This window comes from Lithobates pipiens, unplaced genomic scaffold, assembly GCF_037356315.1.
Source record: "Lithobates pipiens isolate NorthernLeopardFrog02 unplaced genomic scaffold, aLitPip1_a1.2 Scaffold_18, whole genome shotgun sequence".
Classification (NCBI taxonomy): domain Eukaryota; kingdom Metazoa; phylum Chordata; class Amphibia; order Anura; family Ranidae; genus Lithobates; species Lithobates pipiens.
This window is the reverse complement of record NW_027507758.1, coordinates 139,780,742-139,802,785: the sequence shown is the minus strand read 5'-3', so window position 1 is coordinate 139,802,785 and position 22,044 is coordinate 139,780,742. Positions and strand designations below refer to the sequence as shown.

At 44.9% G+C, this 22,044-nt stretch overlaps 1 protein-coding gene and 1 long non-coding RNA gene across 3 annotated transcripts in view; one reads left to right on the top strand and one right to left on the bottom strand.

The window, feature by feature from the left end:
* ABHD12 (abhydrolase domain containing 12, lysophospholipase) overlaps positions 1–22,044 on the bottom strand; it is a 223,156-nt gene that overhangs the window by 7,793 nt on the left and 193,319 nt on the right. For both annotated transcript variants that reach the window (XM_077486185.1, XM_077486184.1), the window contains exons 11-12: positions 21,222–21,300; positions 18,494–18,621 (exon numbers count right to left, since the gene is read on the bottom strand). In XM_077486185.1, the coding sequence (XP_077342311.1) occupies positions 18,494–18,621; positions 21,222–21,300 (207 nt within the window). The remainder of the gene's footprint in view (positions 1–18,493; positions 18,622–21,221; positions 21,301–22,044) is intronic.
* On the top strand, positions 4,141–18,669 carry LOC143987461 (uncharacterized). The gene is made up of 2 exons (XR_013276648.1): positions 4,141–4,259; positions 17,744–18,669. It is a non-coding gene; the product is annotated as an uncharacterized LOC143987461 (long non-coding RNA).

Below are 22,044 nucleotides of genomic sequence, written 5' to 3'. Positions count from 1 at the left end.
ACATAATGAGTAAACAATTGTCGTGTTTTAATGCACGTTTATTTAATCAAACCAGAATTGTATGCTTTGGGCATTTACCCTGAAAGTTGATTATTAATTGTTTCCAGTTATCTGTTTGGTTTCCTTATATTACAGTAGGCTCACAGCAGTTACAACCTCATATGAATTTATTTGAGGTACCTAGAGAGCCTGATGTGTTTTATAATTCACCGTAAATTCTGCTACATGGGGGTGTCAAAAAGATGGCAAAGAGAACGTTTTTAATATCTATGATACACCAACTACTTGCAATTTTAGTTTGGTTACAAACTACTGTCTTGTAATACCCAAGTTATGGGTAAGGCAATCAAGGCTCTTTGCTGAAAAACAGTATTTTTGTCTTACCTGTAAAATCCTTTTTTTTGGAGTACAGGACACAGGAAAAATATTCTGGTTCCTTGGGTTATGCTGCTGTCTTCAGGAGATTGGACAATGGAAAACAAGAGCGGTAAAGGGCAGCCCAGTATAATCTCCCCCACTCCCAGAAAGCCTTAGTTTTTGAAGGAAGCAAGAATAGGATTGGATTGTGCAAAAGTGGGTCTGTGTAAAATGTATTCCCTGAATGAGGGCAGCATTGTAGATAAGTGGTTAGCACCTCTCTTTGGCAACCCATAGAGCCATTGGTTCAAATACTATCCATGACACTACCTGCCAAATGAGTAAAGCATGGCAAACATTGCAGTTGATTCCATTTTGTTTGAAAACATATTTGTTTTTTAGTTTCTCCTATTTTGATCTGGGGCCAGTTTGCACAAACCAATCATCTACAGACTTGAGTACCAGGCAGCCAAATTCCAAAAACAGAGAGGACCGGTGGATGATTTCTTTAGATGTCTGTACTGCTAGTATCACATGCCTTAGGAAGAGTCCCTACAGTGTCCTGAAACATTGTCATACAAGAATAAAAAGCCTAGCACTAGTAGGTGTGTGACATATCTTATTCAGATTTTACATTGCAACCAGTCAGGAATAGCTGCAGCACTTTTTTAACCACATGGTCAATTCCAGGAATATGCTTTACTACATCACTAACAAACATCCTGCTTGTCCTGCCTTAACAGAATGTTAAGTTCCAGTGGTCTGGAATGAAACTTGGCATATGGGACTGCCTTAAAGGCACAAAACCCTCATGCAAAAGCAGATGGTTGAATAGCTTCTGGACTGAAGGGTCCAAACATGGGTGCAAGAGACTAGAGTTTGCCCAGGGAAAAAAGATATAAGGCCCAGATACTCCAATAGGCGAATCAGACCCAGCGCTGATTTCTGGAGATTTAGGATCCACCCAAATATCTGTAAGGTCAGCATGGTTCATCGAAAATCGTCTGGCAGAGTCTGAGCTAGCTGTTCCCTAAGAACAAGGCTGTCCAGATATCCCACTATGGGGATGCTTTGCCCAATGGTCAAAGGAAGGATAACAAAATCAAACTGTTATGTGCCCACAGCAAAGTGCAGGTAACTTAAAAGTGCTGGAAGAATAGGAATATGCATGTAAGCATCCTTGATGTCCATAGAGGGTAGAAGATCTGCTAAGTGAAGAAAAACAAACAGACTGGAAGAATTTCATACAGAACTTTTAAACTTGAAGGGGTCTGTTGAGATCCTTTAAACCCATTATGGGACGAATGCCTCCTTTTGCTTTAGGAGCTGTGAACAGGTTTGAATAGAAACCCTGGAACCTCTCCTTCTTTGGGATATTGGCTATGACCTCCTGAGAGACGAGTGACTCTAGAGCAGTTTGAAAATCCACTATCCTTTGCAGGGATGCTGTCAAATTTGGCACAGACCAAAAATCTAGTATGTAACCTCTAGACACAACATTCTGGACCCAAGTGTCAGGAATGTTCTAGGACCAGATGGTCACTAATGACAACTAGATATCCCCCGACTCTAACAAGTGGGGTGCTCTGCTTTTGAGAGGAAGGACTTGTTTTAGGCCTCATGGCTTAACAAATTTTCAGGCTTGGACTTTAACTCGGAGGCTTGAGAGGAAAAAAAAGGAACTTTTTTGTCTGTCTCAAAAACAGGCATTTTTCCCACTGGAGTTGTTACTGTTTTTTCTAGGACAAAAAAGGTTTCCTTGATAAAGGTGTCCTAAGATTTGCCAAAAAAGTTTTCCCCAGCAGAGGGCATCTGCACAAGACTTTTTTGCACAAAATCTCCACAAACCAACATCTGAGCCTCTGCATATGCACCAAAAGGGGACCCAATCAGGATATCTGGCAAATGAGGAATTATAATTATTATTATTATACAGGATTTATATAGCGCTGACAGTATATGCAGCACTTTACAACTTGAAGGTAGGCAGTACAAATACAATACACTTTAATACAGTAGGAATCAGGGGGCCCTGCTTGTTAGTCCTTACAATCTAAGAAATGTCCAAAAGCCCACTGAAACAATAGTGCAGGGGCAGGAGCACCAGTTGGATAGGAGGACCTGTTCACATAGAACCAGGATCCTGATTTCAGGCCTTGGACCAGATGGCACCAGTCTGGCAATTATACAACTGGTTGCATGGTAGAACCTGCAGGGGAGAACAAGGATTTTGATAGGGCTTCTAAGCTCTCATCCACAGGATCCTTGAACACTGGAATGTCCACTACATGGACTCTTAAAGTCATGTTAAGACAGAAAATGTCTGGGTCCAAAAAATGGGACGACCCACTTCTTGAAGAAACCCTCTTCAATAGCATATTAGGTGGGGGAACTTTTTAAAATGTGGCTAGTCACCATACAAGACAGACTGTAAAAGCAAATGTACACAGAGGGTTTTAGCAGGGCAAGGCATTTTCCTGAGAGCCCAGGCAAGTGTTCTTTGACAAGGCTGCCAAAGGTTAATCTGGGTCACATGTGCACTGCATCAATAAGAATCGAATTGGTATCCTTAAGTATGGGGATATATTTGTGGACTGAACCTCCTCATATACGGAATCCTTGGAACCAAATTAGGTAACATCCCCATTCTCCTTATTAGGAAATGCAGATGCAACTGTAGCTGGAGGAAGATCACAGATGGACTTTGGGGGAGAGGATGAGAAGGCTTCATCACGGCCCCTGAGGTCCAAGGCCTCCAAAAAGCCTGAAAGTTTTCCCATAAATTTAGACATTGTAGCAGAAAACTCTTCCCTTGAATGGAGGGAGCCACTGCTGGGGTAACAACCCTGTTTTGGGGACAGTGGTCCAGACTTGGAGAGTAGGGACTTCCAGGGAAAACACTGCACACACCCCTGTGCTATTAGTCAAAAAAATTAGTCAAAAGCCTTCAGGGCCTACCAGCCCACTATCCTTATGCTTATGATCCACCACTGTATGTGAGGAATTCACACTAGGGGTACTCACAACAGGCGCCACACAGCAGGAAGGGTTAAACCTTCTGTGGCTCATCCCTGTAGGCATGAAGCTCAGCAAAAGAAAAATGGCATCAAATTCAAAAGTGGCTGAACTTCTTCCACCACCAGCTTGCTAATGAGCAAGTCGTAGCCAGCAGCCTACATCTTAACACCTAGAGGACTGACTCACTAAGGAGTCTTCAGAGACTGGGTTCCACTAGGTGGGTGCACCCCAGCCTTTAGACCTGTAGAGCACCCTGTAGCCAACTCAAAGCCCAATTTATGTCCTGTGCCTGGGGAGCAACATTACAGGCTGGACAATAATTTCCCTGATGGGGTCTGGGTATGGTCTCAAAGGGCAAAGCCAGGAAGTAGCAGACATGAATATTAGATGCAAACAAATAACCTCAGTGGCTTTGCAGCTGCTGAAAAATCTTGCTAGTAGAAAAAGCTTTTGAAATAAAAAAACAAAAGCTTCAATTCTTTAAAGAACACTACCAAAAACAGAAGCTTGCAGGATGTGGGAAGGGTTATACTGGTCTGTCTATATAGGCTCTTGTTTATACGTGTGCAAGGCAGCAGCTTAACCCAAGGTTCCAGAATACGTCTTGTGTTATGTACTATTAAAAAAAAAAATAATAATACGATTTTTTTTTTTCCCCCTAACTGTAAAATCCTTTTACAGGTAAGACTCGGATGGAAGGGAGGGAATGTCCCCTTTCCCTCTCGTACAGTATTTAAATGCAAAGTGGCAACAGTCACCCTGTACAATGAGTGATAGCAGAAACGACTGTTCTTTATTACAGGAACCTCCTGCATAGAGGCAAAGTTTCACACTGGATTATTGAACAGATGTTGAGGAAATACACAAAGAACACCAATATACAGGTAAGAAGCCACATGCTGCCTTTTTATATACGGTATATATATATATATTTAGACAATATTATTATTATTATCCTGGAGTTTAAATAGTTTGTTTGGATTCTTCAGTGAAGCAGTGCTACAAAAAGAAACTTGTAATGGTTGCTGCAATTTACATTTCTTAATCAGATTAGTGAATGATGAATTCTAATGTTAATCAAAGCAATCTGAATAGTACCCTGAACGTACCTGTCTATGCATATACATTGATGATGCAATTTACTAGTTAGTGAAGATTTTGCAATTATACATAGAAAACATAGGTAAAAATGAAGTTGGGGAAAGTAATATAAATTTACCAGACTAAAGCCTGGAAATTTCTCTGAATGCAACTGGAAATCGAAGTGAGCTATTTCCTCATACATATTAAACCGAGTAATATTACAGCCAGCTACCATATAAAGAGGACATTGTGTACAGGCACTAACACACTGCAGAGCTGTGCTGTAATGATGGGAGAACCTCTGCTGCTTACATATCTGGCAGCAATAATAGGATTTTTTGTACTCACCGTAAAATCCCTTTCTCTGTAATTCACCGACCAACACAGCTCCTCTCTGTAACTAAATGGGCTGTATAACCTGCCACTAGGAGAAACTAGGAAAAATTGTTACACAATACACAGAACTTTAATCCCGCCCCTGGGGGGCGGACCCTGTGCTATCAACCCTTCCCACTGCTCCCAGCAGCTTCAGTACGTCAACAAGCAGTATAACGTAGAAAAAAGGAGGGGTGGGTGCTGTGTCGGTCGGTGAATTACAGAGAAAAGGCTTTTACGGTGAGTACAAAAAATCCTATTTTCTCTTATATTCACCGACCGACACAGCTCCTCTCTGTAACTAAGTGGGACGTCCCCAAGCAGTGCCAAACGAGGGGTGGGAAAAAAACAGCATAAAAACTTCAACCACCATGGCAAGTGGGAACTAGTGAAACTAAACCCACACAAAAACATCAGTATGTGGTAAACACTCCACCATATAACCGGGTATACTCAACAGGAGCGAACCCCAAGACCGCAACAGTGTGGAGGTAATGCAACAGAGCATTAACAAAACAGTACTGCGTTTTTATCAAAAAAACAGGAAAAAACTCAATTGCAATTACATGGCCGCCTGCAAAACTTTGCGGCCAAAATCAGCATCAGCTGATGCACTGACGTCTACCTTGTAGGACTTGGTAAACATATGGACAGACGACCAGGTGGCCGCCTTACACACCTGAGCAACAGACGCTTGGTGTCGGAAGGCCCAAGACGTTACGATTGCTCTTGTAGAGTGGGCTGTGACTGGAAAGGGGGGCACCTGCCACTTCAAGGCGTAGGCTTGGACTACAATCTGTCTGATCCACCTGGAAATAGTGGCCGACGAGACCGCCATGCCTTTCTTAGGACCAGCCATCGAAACAAACAGTAATTATGAATTACGAAAGGGAGCTGTGGCAGACACGTACACCTTCAGAGCCCTAACCACATCGAGGGCGTGAAGGGCCACCTCCTTGGGGTGCTTCGGCTTAGGACACAATGATGGCAATACAATGTCCTCATTGATATGAAAAGCCGAAACCACCTTTGGTAGAAAGGACGGTTGCGGACGCAACACCACCTTATCCCTGTGGATGACCAGATAAGGCGACTTGCAGGACAAGGCAGCCAATTCCGAAACTCTCCTGGCCGATGCGATGGCCACTTGAAAGACCACTTTCTGTGAAAGGGTCAACAAGGGAATCTCCCTGATATTCTCAAACGGCGGCTTCTGAAGCGCCTACAACACCAGGTTCAAATCCCACGGAGGTAACGGAGGATGCACCGGAGGGACTACATGTCAAACCTACTGAATAAAGGTACTTACTAATGAGTGAGACGCCAGAGATCGCTGGAAAATAAAAACCGCCAAAGCTGAAATTTGCCCCTTGATGGTGTTCAACGCCAACTTCTGGTCTACACCTTGCTGAAGAAACAGCAGGTTCCTGGATATAGAGAAAAAGCACGGATGCCACCCTTTCTCCTCACACATGGCGATATAGGCCTTCCAAGTACGATGGTATATCTTTCTGGAAGAAGATTTCCATGCCCTCAACATAGTTGGAATCACAGTCCGACAGACCCCGGTTCCTCAATACCTGGCTTTCAACAGCCATGCTGTTAAAGCCAGCGATGGTAAAGCAGGATGAAAGATTGGACCTTGAGATAAAAGGTCCTCTCCCACCAGGCGCACTAGGCCCACTGAGGCCAATCTAGGGCAACCAGGATCACTGGGATCTACTCGGCTTCCACTCTGCGCAGCATTAGTGGAGGAAAGGCGTAGATCAGCTGGTACTGATCCCACTGAGCCACCAGCGCGTCTGACGCACCTGCCAACGGATCCCTGGTCCTGGACACGAATCTCTGTACCTTCCAATTGAGACGGGAGGCCAATAGATCCACATCTGGTGTGCCCCACCTCAGGCACAGCAGCCTGAACATCTCCGGATGCAATGCCCATTCTCCTGGGTCCAGCATCTGTCGACTCAGATAGTCCGCCTGCCAATTTTCCACCCCTGGGATGTAAATGGCCGATAGGGCCGGTACGTGTCTCTCTGCCCACCAAAGTATGTGAGCGACCTCCCGAGCAGCGGCTGAGCTTCTTGTGCCTCCTTGGTGATTTATGTACGCCACAGCCGTGGCATTGTCTGACTGTATTCTGATCGGACGACGAAGACTCATCGAACATGGGTGGAGGCACAACCTGATCGCTCTCAATTCGAGCAGATTGATCAGCAACTTGGATTCCTCTGCCGACCAGAGGCCCTGAGCCGACTGAATCCCCATCACTCCACCCCAGCCGGACAGACTGGCGTCCGTAGTGATCACTGTCCAAGTCAGATGAAGGAACGATTTCCCGGACTGAATCGCCGGGGACCTTAACCACCAGATCAGGGAGTCCCTGACTGGTTGGCTCACCTGGATCTGTCGATTCAGGGACAACGGAGATTTGTCCCACTTCATCAAAATCTCCTTCTGCAGGACTCTTGTGTGGAACTGGGCATAAGGTACCACCTCGAAGGAGGCAACCATGAGCCCCAGCACTCGCATGCAAAAGCAGAGCGACGACCACTTGCGGCTCATCAGATTGACCGCCGATCTGAGAGTCCTCAATTTGTCTGAGGGGAGAAAAACCCTTGCTTCCCTGGAGTCCAATAGTAACCCCAGGTACTCCAGTACCACCACCGACTTCTTTAGGTTCAACAGCCACCCAAATTCTTGCAATGACTGCAAGGTGATCGCCACATCCTCCTCTAATTCTGAGGCGAAAGAAGCTCTCAGGAGGAGATCTTCTAGGTAACCTACGATCGCGATCCCAAGTTGTCTCAACAACGCCAATACTGGAGCCGGTACTTTGGGAAAGACTCGGGGGGCTGATGTCAGGCCAAAAGGAAGAGCCACAAACTGGTAGTGGGCTTCTCCGACTGCCAAACGCAGAAACTTTTGATGCCGAAGGCATATGGGTATGTGCAGGTAGGCATCCTGAATGTCCAAGGACGCCAGGAAGTCCCCTTGATGGAGTGCAGCGACTACTGAGCAAACTGATTCCAATCTGAACCTCTGCACTTTTACAAAGTGATTGAGGGTTTATATGTCCAATATTAGACATACCCCTTCCTTCTTGGGAACCACAAACAGATTTAAGTAGAACCCCTGGAAGTGTTCCGATTCCGGAACCGGTACAATCACCCCCTGATTCAGCAACTCCCTCACCGCCCCTAACAGGGCCTCCCGGCGAACCGGGGACACGGGTATGCTGGAGGAGAAGAATCTGTTTGGCGGCCAAGAGAGAAACTCTATCTTGTAGCCTGTGGAAATCAGATTGCAGACCCATTGGTCTGATAACTGGGAGGTCCACCGGGCTGCAAACTCCGAAGACGACCCCCCACCAAACTTTCATGCGGTAGCACTTTTGTTCGCAGGTTTGTTAGGCTTGTGGTTCCAGGGACACTTCTGACCGTCCGTGGGCGTCCTGTCGGGCTGGGGGCATTTTGCCGAAGCACGAGCGGATGAAAAAGCCGCTTGTGAGTGGAAAAAGAGGACCCTTGCCTGTGGCGTGGCTCCTTAGCCTTCCTAGCCTGTGGGAGTAGTGTACTCTTACCACCCGTGGCATTTTTAATAATGTCATCCAACGAGGCTCCAAAGAGCCGGTCGCCAAGGAAGGGAAGATCCGTCAGGGCTTTCTTGGATGCCTGGTCAGCAGACCAGCATTTCAGCCAAATGAGGCGCCTCAGCACCACAGCTGACACTGAAGCCTTGGATAACAGGGGGAGAGTATCCGGGGGCCGTGTCACAAATGTACTTAAGGCCATGCACTAGTTGGTCTGCTAGCTCTACGCAGACAGGGGAGGCGTTCTGCTCTCCCAATTCATGGTGCAAAAGTTTTGCTCACTCAGTCAGTGTCTACAACACCAGTGCGGATGCCAGTACAGGTCGCACAGCTGACCCCACAACCGTAAACCAGGAACGAGCCACTGCCTCCCTGTCCGTGGGATCCTTGAATGCAGGAGTCCCCTCAACTGGGATGGTGGTTACTTTATTTAACCTGGATACTGGGGGGTCCACGACCTGAGGAGCCGTCCACTTTCTGAGAAGGCTTTCGCCGTTGCGAGCGACCCCATTCCCTGTAGATGAATTTGTCAAAATAAGTCAAATACGGGAACACCTTAGGTGAACGTGCTGGCTTGCGGGACCCAAAAGGTTCAGCAGAGGGATCCGCTGGCTCCTGAATCTTCAGGGTATCACGCACAGCTGTGATAAGTGCTCCAACAAGTGCCTTGTCGTGCCCGGACCCGGACGGGGAATCATCCTCACTGTCCGAACGGTTCTGGTCAGCCACGTGTGATAGGTCAGAGCAGGGGTCTCCAGTCGCAGCAGGGCCCGAGTCTGCATCAGAGCTCTCCCCAGAGGACGGGGGGGGAGGGGCCTCTTACGTGCACCTTTCCTGCCATGTGATGTCTCTATCTTAGCAACATAGGAGTCAAGGACCGCCGTCAGGGTGTCCATGCACACCGCGCTAACCGCAGGTTATCCGGTTGCTATAGCCTGGATTTCGGGGAAAGAAACACCAGTTTCTGAAGCCATGCTGACCCTAGCTTGTCTGCCACCTGCAAGGGGACTTAGGACAGTGAAGGTCCTACCCTCCTGCTGCCGCCGCGTGGGGGGGTACTTAGCGCTAGACTCACCACCCTGGGGCGTTCTGTGAAAGCCACAGCAGTGCCTGTAGTCCCTAGGAGGTTCCCAGTTGCAGAGAAGAGAAAACTGTGTCAGCACCAGCAGCTATAAACAGCAGTGCAACGATCTGCAGAGCAAGCTTCAGCGTTCAGCAAAGAGCCATCCAGCATCCTGAACACACAGTGGACACAGGAAACAGAAACTGAGACCACATGTAATGCTGCCACAAGAGAACAGCGGTGAAAAAAGTGCTCATGCTTCAAGAAAATGGCCGCCAATGCAAGTAATAGGAAATCCTAAAGAAAATGGCTGCTAAAGCTCATCAGGGGAATATCAGCTTTCCCTCATCCAAGATGGCTGCCGGATGGCGCCATGCGTTGACAGAACAAAAAACGAAAACGTGCTGCCTGCTAACAGTCAGAACAACCTCCACAAACACCTTTTTGGGACCCCCCAGACCTGGACCAGCCCCACAGGTGAGAAAACAGCGAACCCACAAACATACCGCCCACAGCCACCCCCTTCAGAGGGGGAAGGAGGGGTGAAAGGGACTTGGGAGAGAAGATAGGGAGGTGAGGTGGCCCCCGAATCGACCCCCCCAGGGAATGCCCAGCTGCTCACCCCACCGAGGCAGGGAGAGCCGTACTTACCAGTCCTGAAGAGTTGGGAGACATTCCATCACAGACCCACTCTGCGCAGTTACAGCGTAGCTGTTGGCCCGGTATACTGTGATCCAGACAGCAGTAGCCCAGTCATATGTATACCCCGGAGCATTGAAGCTCACCGGCCACCTCTGGAGCTGAGGCATGTCGTGGCCTGCCGAGCCTTAGCTGCGGCCTGCTCACGCTCGATGGCCGGACTGGGGAGACTACAAGGACATCATTAACCAGCCTGTCACCCAGCCGGCAGTTGATATATCTCAGGATCTTTCATCTTGCGCAAAAAGCAGCAAACTTGCAGCAAAAACATGGACCGAGAGGCCCGCAGGGTTTCCTAGGTCATTCTCCTTGCAAGGCAAAATAAAAACTGAAGCTGCTGGGAGCAGTGGGAAGGGTTGATAGCACAGGGTCTGCCCCCAGGGGCGGGATTAAAGTTCTGTGTATTGCGTAACAATTTTGCCTAGTTTCTCCTAGTGGCAGGCTATACAACCCATTTAGTTACAGAGAGGAGCTGTGTCGGTCGGTGAATATAAGAGAAATCCTTGTTAACATTAAGCAATTTTATTGCACTACATAGCATGAAAAGCAAACTGATATAGAGTAGAGGCTATATACATGCAGTTCTATCATCAAAAATATAGGTGAGTGGGGAACAGCCCATTCATACTTAAAATGCACTGCCTGTAGCCACATTTAGACCAAATCAGCTGACATATGGAAGCAGTACATGCGCTGTGAAGGACTACAGAGAAAAGGGAACATTCAGTGACCAACATGCTTGAAAACCGAAAGTACAGTCCTGTCCTAAAGGTTTCAATGACATAAAATGACACAAATATTAAATTGTATAAAGTCTGCTGCTTCAGTGTTTTTAGATAGTTTTTTTTAGATGTTGCTATAGTATACCGAAGTATATTTACAAGCATTTCATAAGTGTCAAAGGCTTTTATTGACAATTACATTAGTTTATGCAAAGAGTCAATATTTGCAGTGAAGAAAAAAAACCCTATCAGGGAATGTATTAGAATTTCTGGGTGCTATTTATAGATTCATCAATAGTTGTGATTAAAAAAAAAATATTTTATGTTTACACATTTACATGAAAGAAAGAAGGTATACAGTGATACATTTCTTCCATACAAAAAATAGCACACTTTGTGCTACATGTTTCACCTTGCGTGGATATTTTTGTCTAATAAATAAATATACAAAGATACATATTTTAACCTCTTTCCGACACAACTATGTACTTCAGCAGAATGGCACGGACAGGCAAATTGGCGTATAGGTACGTCCATTTAAAATTGCTGCTGCACGCATAGGTCGGGACCCCTGTGAGTCCGACCGTGGGTCCCGCGGCGATCGCCGCGGGGAAACCCGCGATCGTTTCACAGGGAGGAAGAACGGAGATATGCCGACGTAAACAGCATCTCCCCATTCTGTCTAGCAACAAGTGACACTGATCTCTGCTCCCTGTGATTGGAGCAGAGATTAGTGATCTGTAAATCACACTTACGCCCCTCACAGTTAGAAACACGCCCCTAGGACACACGTAACCCCTACACTGCCACCTCCTGGTTAACACCTTCACTGCCAGTGTAATTTACACAGGAATCAGTGCATTTGTATAGCACTGATTGCTGTATAAACGACAATGGTCTCAAAAATGTGTCAAAAGTGTCCAATGTGTCTGCCATAATGTTGCAGTCACAATAAAAATCGTTGATTGCCGCCATTACTAGTAAAAAAAAAAAAATATTAATAAAAATGCCATAAAACTATCCCCTATTTTGTAAACGCTATAACTTTTGCGCCAACCAATCAATAATCGCTTATTGCAATTTTTTTTACCAAAAATATGTAGAATACAAATCGGCCTAAACTGAGGAAAAAAAAGTTTTTTTATATATTTTTTGGGGATATTTATTATAGAAAAAAGTAAAAATGTATGTTTTTTTCAAAATTGTTGCTCTTTTTTTGTTTATAGATCAAAAAATAAAAACCGCAGAGGTGATCAAATACCACCAAAAGAAAGCTCTATTTGTGGGAAAAAAAGGACATCAATTTTTTTGGGAGCCACGTCGCACGGCCGCGCAATTGTCAGTTAAAGCATCGCAGTGACGAATCGCAAAAAGTGCTCTGGTCTTAAGCCAGCAAAATAGTCCAGGGCTTAAGTGGTTAATATTCTTAGAGAAAAATATTTTCAACAAAATTATTCTAAATAGCACTAAACATATAGCTGTACCCAGATAAGTGCGGAAACCTTTGAATATATAGCTCTGAATTCACTTGTGGAATAGTCAGAGTATGTTCAGAATGAAGTGACGTCAGAACGAATCATCAGGCACAAATGCATACCCCCATCACTTACCTCCAACTCAGCTGGGGTCTCCAAAGTGGGGAATATTGATCGTGCTACTATATAGTAATTTCTTAAAGTATAATTTATCTATGAATAATGATAATAAATTGATATAATATTTAACCACTTTCAGACCGGACCATTTTGCTGGTAAATGACCAATTACAATTTGGCACTGCGCTGCTTTAACTGGTAATTGCGCGGTCATGCAATGTTGTACCCAAACAAAATTTGCGTCCTTTTCTTCCCACAAATAGAGCTTTCTTTTGATGGTATTTGATTGCCTCTGCGATTTTTATTTTTTGCGATATAAATGGAAAAAGACCGCAAATTTTGAAAAAAAATGATATTTTCTACTTTTTGTTATTAGAAAAATCCAATAAATTCAATTTTAGTCATACATTTAGGCCAAAATGTATTCAGCCACATGTCTTTGGTAAAAAAAAAGTCAATAACTGTATATTTATTGGTTTGCGCAAAAGTTGTCACATCTACAAACTAAGGTACGTTTTCTGGAATTTACGCAGCTTTTAGTTTACGACTGCCTATCTCATTTCTTGAGGTGCTAAAATGGCAGGGCAGTACAAAACCCCCCCAAATGACCCCATTTTGGAAAGTAGACCCCCTAAGGAAATTGATAAGTGGCATGTTGAGCCCATCGAATATTTTATTTTTTTTCCTTTAAGCGATTGAATAATGACAAAAAAATATATTTTTTTTTTTTTTACACAAAGTTGTCACTAAATGATATATTGCTCACACATGCTATGGGCATATGTGAAATGACACCCCAAAATAAATTCTGCTGCTTCTCCTGAGTACGGGGATACCACACGTGTGGGATTTTTTGGGAGCCTAGCCGCGTACGGGGCCCCGAAAGCCAAGAACCGCCTTCAGGTTTTCTAAGGGCGTAAATATTTGACTTCACTCTTCACTACCTATTACAGTTTTGAAGGCCATAAAATGCCAAGATGGCACAAAACCCCCACAAATGACCCCATTTTAGAAAGTAGACACCCCAAGCTATTTGCTGAGAGGCATGTTGAGTCCATGGAATATTTTATATTTTGCCACAAATTGCGGGAAAATTACAAACTTTTTTTTTTTTTCACAAAGTTGTCACTAAATGATATATTGCTCACGCATGCTATGGGCATATGTGAAATGACACCCCAAAATAAATTCTGCTGCTTCTCCTGAGTACGGGGATACCACATATGTGGGACTTTTTGGGAGCCTAGCCGCGTACGGGGCCCCGAAAACCAAGCACCGCCTTCAGGCTTTCTAAGGGCGTTACAGTTTTGAAGGCCATAAAATGCCAAGATGGCACAAACCCCCCCCAAATGACCCCATTTTGGAAAGTAGACACCCCTAAATTTAGGGGTACACTAGTGAGACTAGGTAATAAATGGCGGGTGCCCTGAAACTATAAAAAAAATAACTAACCAACCAGCGTCACCTGTAACAGTTATATGGTGATCACTGGTGAAAGGGTTAACTAGGGGGCAATCAGGGGGCTTTATGCGGTAGTATATGGGGGTCCCTGGCGCTATAAAAAGCTGCGGCGAACCTAAATACCTACCTGCCTAACTAGCGTCACCTGTGACACTAATACAGTGATCAGAAAAACGATCGCTTATTAGGCTGGGTTCACACTGGAGCGATGTGGGAACGCCACGAATGCGCGGCGGGTTCCCGCATCACATGCCTCCCGGCGGCAGTTCACACTGCCCTATGCGAACTGCTGGGAGTGTCAGTGAAATATTAATGACACCCCCAGATCAGTTCGCATATCGCAGTGCGATCTGCAAACTCGGATCGCATGGTGTGAACACCCATGCGATCCGATTCTGCTGCGGACCAAAAAAAGGGTCCCGTGCGAGTTTGCGGCGGGTGCGACACGAATTCAGCCATACTATCTGTATGGCTGAACTCGAATCGCACAGAGATCGGATGTGATTTGCACTGCAGTGCGGTGCGAATCACATCCGTTCTCATAAACCGCTGCAATGTGAACCCAGCCTTAGTGACACTGGCGACGGGGGGTGATCACGGGGTTAAACCTTTATTGGGGGGGTTAGGGGGGTACCTTAGAACTAAAGGGGGCTAACCCTAACTGCCCTAACAGTTATTACAGTCACAAATGACACCCACCGGGTGATCAGGGGGTTAAACCTTTATTAGGTAATAAATGGCGGGTGCCCTGAAACTATAAAAAAATAACTAACCAACCAGCGTCACCTGTAACAGTTATATGGTGATCACTGGTGAAAGGGTTAACTAGGGGGCAATCAGGGGGCTTTATGCGGTAGTATATGGGGGTCCCTGGCGCTATAAAAAGCTGCGGCGAACCTAAATACCTACCTGCCTAACTAGCGTCACCTGTGACACTAATACAGCGATCAGAAAAATGATCGCTTATTAGGCTGGGTTCACACTGGAGCGATGCGGGAATGCCACGAATCCGCGGCGGGTTCCCGCATCACATGCCTCCCGGCGGCAGTTCACACTGCCCTATGCGAACTGCTGGGAGTGTCAGTGAAATGTTAATGACACCCCCAAATCAGTTCGCATATCGCAGTGCGATCTGCAAACTCGGATCGCATTGTGTGAACACCCATGCGATCCGATTCTGCTGCGGACCAAAAAAAGGGTCCCGTGCGAGTTTGCGGCGGGTGCGACACGAATTCAGCCATACTATCTGTATGGCTGAACTCGAATCGCACAGAGATCGGATGTGATTTGCACTGCAGTGCGGTGCGAATCACATCCGTTCTCAAACCGCTGCAATGTGAACCCAGCCTTAGTGACACTGGCGACGGGGGGTGATCACGGGGTTAAACCTTTATTGGGGGGGTTAGGGGGGTACCTTAGAACTAAAGGGGGCTAACCCTAACTGCCCTAACAGTTATTACAGTCACAAATGACACCAATGCAAAAAAAAAAAAAAGCAATTGGTGTCACTGTGACTGGGGGGGCAGGGGTAATTGGGGGGGTGATCGGGGGGTAAAGGGGGGTGTGAGTGTGCCTGGCATGTTCTACTGTATGTGGGGTGTGTTGGTGCAACTCACCGAACCTCTCTCCTCGGTGCCGGAACGAAAAATACCGACACGGAGGAGAGAATACATCACTTCCTCTCCTGTGTTTACATTACAGGAGAGGAAGTGATGTCACGGAGGATTTCCATTCGTCGAGAGCGATCGCGAGGGGGTGGCCATGAATGAATGGCCGCCCCCTCATCCCGGATCGCTCTCGAAGAAATGCCGACCGCCGCAGGCACCGGGGGGGGGCCCGATCGGGCCCCCCACCCGCGGGCAGCCAGGGACTTATATATACGCCCATATGCCTGCCCGTGCCATTCTGCCGACGTATATCGTCGTGCGGCGGTCGGCAAGTGGTTAAATAGTAAAAATATATTCCTTTATGTTAAAAACTTCTACTATAAGGTAAAAAGGAAAGATTGTGCTTACATAGTAGATTTGATGTAAATAGTAAATATAGGAGCCACAATCCTGGATGATAAACTACTGCAGATATTTAAATTGCGTCTTGAGAATCGGCGCTCATGTTTGCTAGTCTGATCAACAATTGGTAATGAGGAAAATTAAATATAATGTGACTTCCACTCATATTTTGGGTTTGCTACATAATATTTGTTATTCAGCGCTATAAATACAAAGGTTTCCGCAATTATCCGGGTACAGCTATATGTTGTTTACGCCATTTAGAATAAATTTGTTGAAAATATTTTTCTCTAAGAATATTAAAATATGTATCTATAATCTTTGTATATGTATTTATTAGACAATAATATCCACGCATGTTCCTGAGGAAGCCGTAAGGCGAAACATGTAGAACAAAGTGTGGTATTTTTTGTATGGAAGAACTGTATCACTTTATACCTTCTTTCTTTCATGTACGGTAAATGTGTAAACATACCGTATATACTCGAGTATAGGCCGACCCGAATATAAGCCGAGGCCCCCAATTTACCCCCAAAAAAACTGGCAAACTTATTGACTCGTGTATAAGCCGAGGGTGAGACATGCCTGTCCATCCCTGTGTGTGTGTCCGTCCATCCCTGTGTGTCCGTCCATCCCTGTGTGTCCGTCCATCCCTGTGTGTCCGTCCATCCATCCCTGTGTGTGTGTGTGTCCATCCATCCATCCATCCCTGTGTGTGTGTGTGTCCATCCATCCATCCATCCCTGTGTGTGTGTGTGTCCATCCATCCATCCATCCCTGTGTGTGTGTGTCTCCATCCATCCATCCATCCCTGTGTGTGTGTGTCTCCATCCATCCATCCATCCCTGTGTGTGTGTGTCTCCATCCATCCATCCATCCCTGTGTGTGTGTGTCTCCATCCATCCATCCATCCCTGTGTGTGTGTGTATCCATCCATCCCTGTGTGTGTGTGTCTCCATCCATCCATCCCTGTGTGTGTGTGTCCATGTGTGTGTGTGTGTGTGTGTGTGTGTGTGTGTGTGTGTGTGTGTGTGTGTCCAGCCTACCTGTGTCCCGAGCCTGTGTCCCGAGCCTGTGTCCCGTGCCTTGCCTCCTTGCCTCCGTCCCGTGCCGTGCCTTGCCTCCGTCCCGTGTCGTGCCTTGCCTCCGTCCCGTCCCGTGCCGTGCCGTGCCTTGCCTTGCCTCCGTCCCGTGCCTTGCCAGGATCGCCGCTCTTCGTCGGCGCCTCGGCGGCCATTGTAAAATTCAAAAGCCGCGCCTCCGCCTTCGCCTGTGATAGGCGGAACACTGAATTTCCCAGCAGCCTGTGTTCCGCCTATCACGGACATCGTCTCATCCTCGTCCGTAGTACGAGGATGAGACGATGTCCGTGATAGGCGGAACACAGGCTGCTGGGAAATTCAGTGTTCCGCCTATCACAGGCGAAGGCGGAGCCGGAGGCGCGGCTTTTGAATTATAGAATGGCCGCTGTCTGTCTGCTCGACACGCTGATCGAGCAGGCAGACAGCGATGACTCGAGTATAAGCCGAGGGGGGCACTTTCAGCCTCAAAAAAGAGGCTGAAAATCTCGGCTTATACTCGAGTATATACGGTATATTTTATTTTTTTAATTACAACTGTTGTTGATAAATCTATGAATAGCACCCAGAAAGTCCCATACATTCCCCGATAGGGTTTTTTTCTTCCTTGTTATTATAAAGGGACGTTAGTGTTGATTAATTAACTTTGGGAAATGATCACTCTAAACTCTCTATTTTCAATATTTGCAGTGTTGACCCTTCTTTTTTCAAGACCTCTGCAATTCGCCCTGTCATGCTATCAATCAACTTCTTGACACAAGGCCATCCACCAGCTGAATCAACTGTAGGAGACGGTCCTGGTGCTTACTGGACCTTCTTGGCTTTTTCACAACAACTGAACCTCTCTCCTTGAAGTTCTTGATGATCCAATAAATGGTGGATTTAGATGCAATCTTAGTAGCAGAAGTATCCTTGCCCGTGGATCCCTTTTTGTGCAAAGCAATGATGACTGCACATGTTTCATTGCAGGTCACCATGGTTAACAGAGGAAGAACAATGATTTCAAGCACCACCCTCCTTTTAAAGCTTACAGTCTGTTATTCTAATTCAATCAGCATTACAGTTCCCAGGCTTGTCCTAGTCAACACTGACACCTGTGTTAATGAGAGAATCACTGACATGTCAGCTGGTCCTTTTGTGGCAGGGCTGAAATGCAGTGGAAATTTATTTTTGGGGATTAAGTTCATTTTCATGGCACAGAGGGACTTTTCAATCAAGTGAAATTCATCTAACCATACCATTCTGGAGTATATGCAAATTGCCATCATAAAAACTGAGGCGACAGAGTTTGTGAAGATTAATATTTGTGTCATTCTCAAACCTTTTGACCAGGGCTGTATTCTACAAGCTCAATGACTAAAAATGACACTCAGGTCTGCTGTACTGTTTCCCTATATCAGGCAGTATATATCTGTCCTAAGTTGCATGTATCCTGCTTACCTTAGTATCTGTCGTAATTCCGGACTCTTATATATGTATTTGTGCCTGTATCCAAGGTCTTTGTGGAAAGGGACAAATTGCACTTTGTAATCACGTAAACTCTTTGCTGGGGCAGCAATGTTGTAAAGCTGAAGAAATAACAAATTTAAAATCATTAAAAAAAGTTACAAGCATAACACATTGCAAGTAACAGGTCTTTTCACTGATCCATCAATAGCATGAGAGAGACCACTTGGGAGAATAGAAGGAAATGAATGAACAATCAGCTCTATTAATTCATGTTGGTGTTTTTAGTCCACAAAAAAACATCACCTCCGTTTGCTTCCAACAAAGGCCCAATGGATCTCTGAAATTCATGCCACCCTCCCATACCAGCCACCCATATATGTTCACTGAAGCTGCGCCCAGAAATATCATAACATTTGGCACAACTGGTTTGAAGATAGCCTTATCTGTAATGACCTTCCCTAGAATGAGTTGCAAATTGAGATATCGTACAGCTGCCTGGTGGAAATCATGAGGTTTGGTGTTCTATATATTTTGTTGGACCAGACCTAGTTTTGAACTTAATTTCTACTTGTGCTGACTATACAGTATGAATCACTCAGAGAGACAGGTGGGCTAAATACACATGGTCAAAGGGTTGTTTGTGTTTTCTGTTATGCACCTCTGTAGTTTAGAAGGCGTGCCCTTTGAATCCTGAGACACAGCAGTGCCTACTCAAAGGGTATGGTGATTGGTTGTAACAGAATTCAAGTAAATAAACAAGTGGGATTCTTTGCAAAGTAGAAGTACAAAATTAACTAGTAGGAGATGAATGGATGATTTTTAACCACTTGCTTACTGGGCACTTAAACCCCCCTCAGTCCCAGACCAATTTTCAGCTTTCAGCGCTGATGCACTTTGAATGACAATTGCGCGGGCATACAACACTGTACCCAAATGAAATTTTTATAATTTTTTTCCCACAAATAGAGCTTTCTTTTGGTGGTATTTAATTACAGCTCGGAGTTTTAGTTTTTGCTAAACAAAAAAAGATGCAAAAAAATCTGGTTGTAACAGAATTCAAGTAAATAAACAAGTGGGATTCTTTGCAAAGTAGAAGTACAAAATTAACTAGTAGGAGATGAATGGATGATTTTTAAATCATGATCCTAGATACGCTTTTTTTTTTTTAAAAAGACTATATTTAAGCTTAATACGCTGCCTCATCTAAAGAAAACTGGAAATAATAGAAATATGCTAGCTGTCATTGTTGACTTTACTTTTTGGGAACTTTAGTGTCCTGGCTGCCATACTAATGGCTTGGTTTTATTACAATCTAACTTTGACTCAGTATTAAAGCTCACTTTTGGAATAATCTTTAATCCTTCTGGTCTCTGCTCCAGCAGAATCAAATGCAGCAGCTCTGCCCATCCCTTCCCTTCCTCCAGCCCAATAATAGAGCACTTTGTGATTTGTGAACCCATTCACAAAATACAAAGCTTTCTGTGAATGGATAGTGGAGAGGAGGAAAAGGCAGAGATGTGTGAGAAAGCAGCATCTTTTTTTCTGTCAGAGCATTGGGAGTATAGTGATAGGTGTACTCGCTCAGTAAAACTGTCAGTTGTAAATAAAAGAGATAAGTCCATGATTTGGCATTCACCTTGTTGGGCTTAAAAGGGTTGTAAACCATTGTGTTTTTTCACCTTAATGCATCCTACGCACTCTACATCTCTGGCCGGGGTTCTCTGCTTTTGATTGGATAGATTGATAGCAGTGCAGCCATTGGCTCCCACTGCTGCCAATCAAATCCAATGGCGCGGGCGCCGGGGGGTGGGGCCGAGTCTGGCATCCTGTGTCTATGGACGCAAATGTTGGACTCAGGAGCTCACTCGCACAGTAACCCCCACGGAGAACGCTTTTCCTAGGGGGTTTACCGATGCGGGGGAGGACCCGCAAGCCCTGTTGGGGGGCCCCAGAAGAGGATGATCGGGGCCACTATGTGCAAAACGAATTGCACAGTGGTGGTAAGTATGATTTTTTTTTTTTTTTTTTATAAAATAACAAACATTTGAGGGTTTACAACCCCTTTAACCCATAGTAGCCAGCATATTGTAGAAAGCTGCTGAATTTCTGGCATTCAGCTTTAAAGCCAAAAAAGGCAACGACCAGTTTCAGAAAGAGGTTTCTCTTATGACAGGCAAGTTTTAAAGTTCAGCTTTAGAACATGTTATATGTCACACCTGTATTTAGGGTTCAACATGTAACATGTTCCAGCACATCCACCCTCACCCCCTGTAATCCCTCCCTTCCCCCATGTGATAGCGGATGGTGGTTTTTCTACCTCACAGCCAATGTCACATTTAGGATCAGAGCGGCTGTATAGGACTCTGCTTGTAGTTCTTCATACTTCCTTCAGCTTTCTATCTGAAAGCCCATATAGAAGTATGGGCAGAAAGCTTGAAGGAGAGTGTGCAGGAGCCTGACATTGCACCCGCAATCCACCAATCATGGGTCCAAAACTTTGCTGGCTTCTGTAGGAAAAAAATATTAATTGCACATTTTTTTGTGGCAAAAATATGTGCATTTTTTTTTTTTACCTAAAGGTGAACTTAGCATATATATACATATACATATACACACACACACACACACACACACACACACACATTTCTATGTCTGCTGTTAATGCGTTTGCTGTTGTTGTATCTCAGTTTTGAGTAACAAAATACCAGATTATCATTACCTTTCTTCCTAGATGGAATGGGATCACAGGGTCATCCTCTGCATGGAGTATCAGCAGTGGGCATGATATGTATTTGACACTGGAAAAAAGGATTATATGAATGCTTTAGTGTAGAAGATTGCAACTTAATAAAAGTCACCATATGCGGGTGTCATCAGCAAATTATTTAGTGGTAAATATTTGTATAAATAGGTTTGACTTTCTTGATCAGTACACACACAAAACTTCAAAACAATGGTTAAACTATCTTGGGAGTACACAATAAAATTATTATTACAAGTGACTTTATGTAACAAAATATTGCTTGGGAAGGCTGTCTATGCTTGTTTCCGCTGCTTTTAACATGCAGTGCAATAAAAAGCAAGTGTTCAGGTTGGGTGAGGATAGGGATCTGCTGAGGTTTATTCTAAAACCAATGATCAGAAGGTTTGCAAGGGTCTTAAAGAGAAAGTAAGCTCAGCCAAACAAATCCTGATATTGAATACAGCATATACACAAAAGCATTTTAAATCATTCCATCTTATAAATAAACCTCCATGGTCCCTTCCTACTTTATAGCAGCTTATATTTGTTTCTATGCCTCTGATCCAAAGCCGGCGCCATTTTTACTTCTGTCTTCCACATCTGTGCACTGTAAAACTTCCGCCCTCTGTTGTGGTAATGGCCGGAATCTCACAAATGCACATTGTGTGAAAAGAAACCCTCATTTACATTCTATTATTACTACGTCTACAATTTACACACCTGTACCTGTTTTCCAAACAGAGGTACTAATAAAAGTGAAAAGAAATATAACACTGTGGGATATTTGTTGTTTTGGTGT